This window comes from Eucyclogobius newberryi, unplaced genomic scaffold (genome assembly GCF_026437365.1).
Source record: "Eucyclogobius newberryi isolate DKJ021-1_F unplaced genomic scaffold, fEucNew1.0.hap1 SCAF_8, whole genome shotgun sequence".
Classification (NCBI taxonomy): Eukaryota; Metazoa; Chordata; class Actinopteri; order Gobiiformes; family Gobiidae; genus Eucyclogobius; species Eucyclogobius newberryi.
The window spans coordinates 3,359,317-3,368,018 of record NW_027316500.1 but is presented as its reverse complement, the minus strand read 5'-3'; the positions used below and the strand labels follow the sequence as shown (position 1 = coordinate 3,368,018).

Sequence of the window (8,702 nt, the reverse complement as noted above, 5' to 3'; positions counted from 1 at the left end):
TTATCGTGAAATGGTACCAAAATATTCTGACCCGCAAGATCTTTTATAAGATCTCTATGTAAAGGTAGAGTATGTAGCCTGTGCTTTTACAATCACTTTGAACCTGTGTTTCCAGTGTCTTAAGCTGCAAATAGAGCTCAACACTGAGCACCCACCACTTGGTTCAGGAAGTACATTTTCCATTAATTTCTCCCATAGACTTTCCAAAAAAATTCATATTAAAACTTTGAAAACTTGCTCAGGATAATTGGCACCAATAGACATGACACCTATGATTTTATTTATGTTTTTGAAACATTTTGCCAAATTTTAATTGTTTTTTGACTGAAAACAACTGCATTATAGACGTTACTTACCACAAAGCTAGTTGGCAACCGTCAGGCCTTTAAAACAATTTACTTAAAGCTGGATTACCTGATATTCAAACCCTGAAAAGAGGTAACTAACATCTAACTCGTCCCTCGCTCTCACACTTTGTATCACATGCATTCATTTTCAGGCCAGTGCATGGCTTTAAAACTGCTTTTTCAGATGGAAAAGTGAAAGTGTGGGCCACCCAAGCTAAGCCAATCAGAGGACTGCATTTGACACTTCCTGAATGACAAACTATAAATTACGCTAACTTACTAGCTGCAGACAGTGCGCAATGGACTCATTTTGTCACATAATTCTGCTTTTACAATATGCTCTTTGGGAGGGAACACAAAATTCACTCATTTAGACAAAAAAAAAAGTCAGGTACTCCAACGTTAATATTTGAATTGTTCTAAAAGTCTATGGGAAAGATGAATTGAAAATGTACTTCTAGAAGCACAGCGTGTTTCCAAGGGGTGGCACAGGTGAGCTCCATAAATATAGATATAATATATAAAAGTTGCATACCCTCCCTTTAAACAGGGCTGTACCCGATTTGTTCATGTAATAAAGGATAATCTGTTTTGTTCGTAGCAAACCAAGTGCCCCCTTATTTTAAAAATGTACAAATGGCACTGGGTGGGGTACGTAGTTTTGCCCAGCAGATCTATCGTAAAAGCAGCTCTTAGGGTCAAAATGAGACTGCCCGTGTGCTGTCTGTGTATAATTAAAGGCCGTTTTGAATTCTCCATGAAACAGGAAGTGCGCTGTTAGCATGCTAGTGTTTGTGACGGCAAAACTCGCTCGCTCCCTCTGAAAGTTGTGAAACTGCGTTTAAATCATTATAATGCTTGGAGTTTTTTTTTTTTTACATTTAACACAAATAAAATCAGGTACAGCACCTTAAACACAGCTTCAAAAAATCAAATACAATTCAGCTGATATACATTTCTACGCAACACAACCCCTGGCCTTTTGCTATAGATTTAGTCAGAATTCATAATCCTAGGACAGACGTTTTTTTTACAACATTTATAGATATTAAACACTTCTGAGCCCCTACAGCTAAAGTAACACCGACACATCTCCTCTAACACATATATATCTGCACTTTCAGTCTCATGTTCATGATCGCGGTTCTTTGGATGCGGAAAACCAGAATGCAGCAGCGGCAAAATCCCAACAACATTCTCAGAGTAGCACCAGACAAGAGTACAAAAAATCATCATGAATCAGAAATCATATTAGAAAAAACATCAACGCAGGCAGAACTAATCCACAAAGGCACTTCAGTGTGAGCGCGTCCCACAGGCCAAGGCTCTGGGATGGAAGGGCATCTGTCACAATAATTCTGCTCCTCAAATGTCCCTCTTGAGCTCCCATACAAACCGGAATGTCAAATGTCCAGATATTTTCAAGAATCCCCTGAATGTCCCTCTTTTCATTGCACACTGCATACGTCATTTAAACTGGTGGATAATTTCCCCTTTAAAATAAAATACGATATGGAAACGTATTGAAATAAAACAGAGGCACGTAAAGGCTGAAAATGCATGTTATTGATCAAAACAATCAGGGGTACGCTGCATATATGTTTCTTTTAATCAGTATTTGAAAACAAATGTATGAATCAAATCAAATCAATTTATGAATGAAGCCTTCCTCACGTAAAAACATTGCTCGTTTAAGGAATATTGTCAAGAGCCTCAACCACCGAAGCCACGTCTCAACTGGCCCAGACCGGTTCACTTTGGAGCACTTTGGAACGGTTCTTTTAATGGCAGAGTTTGTTTCCTTGCTCAGGGCCTGTCCCAGGGCAACTGATGTCACCCAAACATAGTCACTTCTTAATAAATAAAATATGAATCCTACCTGAAGTTTACTTTTTAACTTTTTAAGGCCGATCTAAGCGATTCACAAAATGACGTTTGTAATTCCAAGTTTGTGTCGCTCCGACGAGGCTAAAGTTAGAGTAAACAAGAGACGACTTAATCCTCAGACTTTTCTGCATTTATTGCACTCCTCTGCACCTCTACACTGCGTTTTAACCTCTCTCTATGTAATGCATTGGGTTTGGATGATGTTAGATCAATTATGCACTGGAAAAGTCATATTTTTTTTTTATCTTAATGCCGGTGTCGTGCCTAGATAAACGGGAAACAGATACTAACATGCTTGCTTTGTTTTGTCAGTTCAACATAAAAGTTAGCATGACTGGAAATACACACGTTTATCACAAGATCAAGTCAGCGTTTGTGTGAAATTATAATTTTTTCTGTTTGTATTTGCTTTTTGTCGTTTCGTTTTCACCCGAGTCTGAGTTGTCTCTTGTCATCTCAGTCGTTCCGGGAGCCAAAGTGAGCCAGTCTGCTTTGGAAATGTCTACCATGCACGTGGTAAGGACAGTGGAGACATTTTTGGTTCGAACCAGTCCTTTACAAAGTGAACCAGTGGAAATGTGGCTCTAGTGTCTGCCTAAACTGTACTAGATGTACACTAGTCACTAGATGTTCATTTGACAAATGAAGCTTGGCAGCGCCCGTGGTCCTCTTGGTCTGACCCTCAGTGTGTCAAACGCGTGGCAGGAGATGATTTCATCCACTTGAGGTGCTTTAAGGCGCTTCTTATCAAAGCGGCAGCGTCTCCTCTTCCTCACAGGCATTTCCAGAGAAACACACTGAAACACAACAGGTTTTATGAGTACAGGATATGTCAGATACAGAGAAAGCACATATACAATAACAAGACTATCTACAGAATAAAGATTACGATTCGATTTCCCAGTGGAGCAGATAATACATATGGGCCCTGGGCTGACAGAAACCCCCAAGGCTCATTTGTCCGTAAATATGCATATGCATTTTGAAGCTTAACACGCAAAGAACATGTCTGTGCAGTCCCTACTGTCCCCTCTGTTCCTCCACGTCTTCTCCTGTCACTGAGAGAGAGAGACCGCAAACTCCCAGGTCATTTAAGAATCATTGTCAGTCTTAATTAATGTGTGCAGTTAAAAAGCATCCATTTGCACCTGAGCAATAATGCAGTCAAAACTTGAATTAGGCCGACATTATACATATGCAGCCTTTTTAATAACTCTCCAAACTCTCTTCTTAAGCTTTGCTTAAAACAAACATCAGGAAACCAGCACACTCTAAAACTATGATATGCTCTATGTGTGACTAATAAATAGTGCTGCCGCTCCCATTACAAACAGACAGGCCGTGCATAGGCCATAGGACATCGAGTACGAGCACCACTAGTATGAACAGTTTGGTTGAATGACAGAATAGACAAGAGCATCTGAAACTTTTTTTGGTGTGCCCCCCTTAGAGGATAGAGAAATGATCCATGCCCCAAAAAGTGTGTGGGATCAAAGCAGAAAGGGGGAGATATAAATGTACTTGCCCCACATTCCGATATGAGCGGACAGTTTGGGGAGTTTAGCCTTAGAAAGGGAGAAGATGAGCCTAGTGAAACCGAACAGAAGCACAGCAGCGTGGAGAGGGGCGTGGAGAGGGACAGAACGCATGGCACAGGCAGTGACCAAAGGCATGGCTCGTCCTAAACCCGAGGCAAACGTGTGAGACCAGAGCCCAAGAAGGAGATCATGGGTTCGATTCCCGGACCAGACAAACATCACATGATCTCTCAGGGTGGAGTCTGCATGTTCTCCCCGTGTTACAGTGGGTTCTCTCCGAGTTCTCCGGCTTCCTACCACCGTCCAAAGACATGCATGTGTTAGGTAAAAATTGGTGACTCTAAATTGGCCCTAGTGAATGAATGTGAGAGTGAACTGTCTCTGTCTCTGTCTCTGTCTCTGTCTCTGTCTCTGTCTCTGTCTCTGTCTCTGTCTCTGTCTCTGTCTCTGTCTCTGTCTCTGTCTCTGTCTCTGTGTTGGCCCTGCGACGAGTTGGCCACTGTCCAGGGTGTACCCCGCCTAAGGCCCAAGTCACTGGGATAGGCTCCAGTCACCCGCGACCCCGAAAGCGAACAAGCGGTAGAAAATGGATGGATGGAATGTTCATATATTTAATATGAACCAAAACCTTGGTTATGGTCTTGTTTGTAATGCTCACTAGACTTGTAGAAGGCAGTGATTATAAATGGGTAAGCCAGTACCTGCAGTCATCTGCTCCGGTGCTCACCACAAACTTGTCCTCACTGGAGAAGCGGATGTTGGTCACATGAGCCGAGTGGCTGAGGTAGCGCTTGTGTTTGGCCTGAGGACACAAAAACAAGTCACCAAAAAGAAAACAGAAAACACCCACAAAGCTTCTCCTGCATACAGCCCAGAGCAGCTTCCTGGTCTACGGTTCCACTCCCAGACTTACTGAGGTCACATGAGTGACAGAAGACCCTTTAAAGTGCTCTGGCATTACAATATTCAAAACTCTGGAATATATTATAATAATAAAAAACACCAAAACCAACAGAATAAGATAAGAGAGCGAAAAGATACAACCAAAGCTAGAAAATAAATATGTCAGTCAGGCTAATGTCCCTCTATGTATCGTCCATCTGTCCCAGTGTCAATTTGTCCATATTCAAATTAAAAGTCAATGTTGTAGCAAAACATAAACAACAGTTTTGAATTTCCAGTGTAGATGTTTTCTGTTACAAGGCAAACAACACTGAACATTTTCAAACTCAACATTGTAATTGAACTTCAGAGTACAAGAATGTAATAAAGCTGTAGATATTGTCCAGTAAATCCTAAAAATCTGGATTTTGCCTTCATCATGAATGCAACGTCATAAAAATCAAATATGTAAAAGTAAATGTCGTAAATGTCTTCAAACTTTACTCTGGTATCACTGGCCTGTATCGGAGTGTTTTTCATCTGCCAAAACAACCTTGATTTTTCATACTATAGAATAAATAATCCCTGTTCAAGTCAATTTATTTTTGTAGGGGGCAACTACTGTTGTGTTGTAACATTGTGTTCCACTTAATGTTTGCCTCCATTCCAGACAAACTTCTAAAGGATCTATAGCTCATAGAATGTCTAATAATAAAATCCCAAATGGGTACAAAACGAGAGCCTGTCCTGAGAGGTCACTGTCTGCACTGAAGAAACTCTCTGTACTGTGAATTGTTGAGGCAGAACTCACAAACTTGTCTGTGCAGGGGAAGTCAAAGAGTTTGACCAGTCCAAAGTCGTCTCCGGTGACTATGTTGGCTCCAGCGTGGGACACACAGGCACAGATCACATCAGCTTTGTCTGCGTTTCGAGGCCAGATCCCCAGCACCTCTTCTCCCAGGATACTGAGGGCACAGACACGTTTACTTGCAGCTATTATAACATGTCACTCATCAGACAGTAGAGGACACTGTACCTGGTCCACGAGGCCCAGGTGATTCTGTCGATGACGTTCTGATCTATAACAAGTTTCCCTGAAGGAGCCTCAAACACCAGGCGCTTGTACGCTCCAGTGGAAATCTACAAATACAGAGCAGTAGTTTACAATAAAGCTGAGCAGATCTGTGCGAAGACTAAAGCTATGAAAACATTGGATCACTTTGGAGCAGATTGGGACATCTGAAAGTGTCTTCACTGTTGTAAATGAAACGTAAAAGTTCATTTAAGCGATGCAGGCAGGCCGTGAGAGGTACTACCTATAAAAGCAGTCTGGTGCCCTCTAGGAGGCCGGAACAAGATGTGAGGATGAGAGAGAGAGAGAATCCAAGTGAAAACAAAACATAAAAAATTAGGTATAAAAGCAGGTAAAACGCTAAATATTTCTCACCAAACGCTGACTTGAACTTGTGATAAATTGCTGTACCAAAGGCATGGCTCGTCCTAAACACGTGCTAACTTTATTTGTTGTGTCGACAGACTTAGCTAGAGCACGTTAGCTGCTTCTTGTTTATTGCCACACTGCACTCGTGTCAAGATAAAAAAAAATATATATATTTTGAGGGCATAATGTGTCAACATTATTCATGCAAAGAGTGCGCAGACCTGTGTAAAGAGTGCGCAGACCTGTGTAAAGAGTGCGCAGACCTGTGTAAAGAGTGCGCAGACCTGTGTAAAGAGTGCAGAGACCTGTGTAAAAAGTGCACAGACCTATGTAAAGAGTGAGCTGACCTGTGTAAAGAAGAGTGCAGAGACCAGTATAAAGAGTGTGCAGAACTGTTTAAAGAGTGCACAGAACTGTTTAAAGAGTGCACAGACCTGTGTAAAGAGTGCACAGACCTGTGGGAAGAGTGTGCTGACCTGTATGAAGAGTGCGCTGACCTGTGTAAAGAGTGCACAGACTTGTGCAAAGAGTGCGCTGACCTGTGTAAAGAGTGTGCTAACCTGTTTAAAGAGTGTTCTGACCTGTGTAAAGAGTTTGCTGACCTGTGTAAAGAGTGTTCTGACCTGTGTAAAGAGTGTTCTGACCTGTGTAAAGAGTGTTCTGACCTGTGTAAAGAGTGTGCTGACCTGTGTAAAGAGTTTGCTGGCCTGTGTAAAGAGTGTTCTGACCTGTGTAAAGAGTGTACTGACCTGTGTAAAGAGTGTTCTGACCTGTGTAAAGAGTGTTCTGACCTGTGTAAAGAGTGTTCTGACCTGTGTAAAGAGTGTTCTGACCTGTGTAAAGAGTGTGCTGACCTGTGTAAAGAGTTTGCTGGCCTGTGTAAAGAGTGTTCTGACCTGTGTAAAGAGTGTTCTGACCTGTGTAAAGAGTTTGCTGACCTGTGTAAAGAGTGTACTGACCTGTGTAAAGAGTGTGCTGACCTGTGTAAAGAGTGTTCTGACCTGTGTAAAGAGTTTGCTGACCTGTGTAAAGAGTGTTCTGACCTGTGTAAAGAGTGTACTGACCTGTGTAAAGAGTGTTCTGACCTGTGTAAAGAGTGTTCTGACCTGTGTAAAGAGTGTTCTGACCTGTGTAAAGAGTGTTCTGACCTGTGTAAAGAGTTTGCTGACCTGTGTAAAGAGTGTTCTGACCTGTGTAAAGAGTTTGCTGACCTGTGTAAAGAGTTTGCTGACCTGTGTAAAGAGTGTGCTGACCTGTGTAAAGAGTGTACTGACCTGTGTAAAGAGTGTTCTGACCTGTGTAAAGAGTGTTCTGACCTGTGTAAAGAGTGTTCTGACCTGTGTAAAGAGTGTTCTGACCTGTGTAAAGAGTTTGCTGACCTGTGTAAAGAGTTTGCTGACCTGTGTAAAGAGTGTACTGACCTGTGTAAAGAGTGTTCTGACCTGTGTAAAGAGTGTTCTGACCTGTGTAAAGAGTGTTCTGACCTGTGTAAAGAGTGTTCTGACCTGTGTAAAGAGTTTGCTGACCTGTGTAAAGAGTTTGCTGACCTGTGTAAAGAGTGTACTGACCTGTGTAAAGAGTGTTCTGACCTGTGTAAAGAGTGTTCTGACCTGTGTAAAGAGTGTTCTGACCTGTGTAAAGAGTGTTCTGACCTGTGTAAAGAGTGTTCTGACCTGTGTAAAGAGTTTGCTGACCTGTGTAAAGAGTGTACTGACCTGTGTAAAGAGTGTTCTGACCTGTGTAAAGAGTGTTCTGACCTGTGTAAAGAGTGTTCTGACCTGTGTAAAGAGTTTGCTGACCTGTGTAAAGAGTGTTCTGACCTGTGTAAAGAGTTTGCTGACCTGTGTAAAGAGTGTACTGACCTGTGTAAAGAGTGTTCTGACCTGTGTAAAGAGTGTTCTGACCTGTGTAAAGAGTGTTCTGACCTGTGTAAAGAGTTTGCTGACCTGTGTAAAGAGTTTGCTGACCTGTGTAAAGAGTTTGCTGACCTGTGTAAAGAGTTTGCTGACCTGTGTAAAGAGTGTGCTGACCTGTATGAAGGCGCTGTCTGCAGAGAAGTCCAGCTGCAGGATACAGGCTGGGATGTCGCTGCAGTAGATCAGGCGGCTCAGACTGGGGCCGGCCGTCATGTCGTACACGTCCACAGTGTTGTCCACGGCAACAGCCAGCAGACGCCGCTCTGGGCTGAACCTGCAGAGTACATCAGTTTATTGGACTCACACGTGTCGATCTACAGGGCACTTTTATTCATTCTCTCCCAAGACTCTTTGAAAAAAGTTTGAAAAGGTTTAATTTAAAGGTGGTATGGACGATTTTTTTCAGCAAATTTTTTATCATATTTCCTCGTGGCGTGGATAAATCATTTGTCCTGCCACGTATCAATCATAAAACGCACCTATCGCTCACCTGCAGCCGCGTCAGGCTTGTCCCCACGTTTCCGCGTGCCTAAGCGCATGGATCTATCATAATATAGTTCCCTCAGTGTACGGGGCAAAATGAAGACGGAGAAAGAGTTCGAGCTGACGCAGAAGTGGACAGAAATCTACGGGAGACGAGCGATGCGCTCCGTTGCGCTAATAAACAAACGCACGTGTGTGTTGTATCGGT

The 8,702-nt window shown here is 42.5% G+C and overlaps 1 protein-coding gene across 4 annotated transcripts in view; it reads right to left on the bottom strand.

Moving 5' to 3' along the window:
- Positions 1 to 2,556: 2,556 nt before the first annotated feature.
- LOC140351606 (echinoderm microtubule-associated protein-like 6) overlaps positions 2,557 to 8,702 on the bottom strand; it is a 108,832-nt gene continuing 102,686 nt past the window's right edge. For all 4 annotated transcript variants that reach the window (XM_072437498.1, XM_072437501.1, XM_072437499.1 and 1 more), the window contains 5 exons: positions 8,126 to 8,285; positions 5,691 to 5,794; positions 5,466 to 5,619; positions 4,474 to 4,574; positions 2,557 to 3,031 (listed from right to left, as the gene is read on the bottom strand). In XM_072437498.1, the coding sequence (XP_072293599.1) occupies positions 3,007 to 3,031; positions 4,474 to 4,574; positions 5,466 to 5,619; positions 5,691 to 5,794; positions 8,126 to 8,285 (544 nt within the window). In that variant the 3' untranslated portion in view covers positions 2,557 to 3,006. The remainder of the gene's footprint in view (positions 3,032 to 4,473; positions 4,575 to 5,465; positions 5,620 to 5,690; positions 5,795 to 8,125; positions 8,286 to 8,702) is intronic.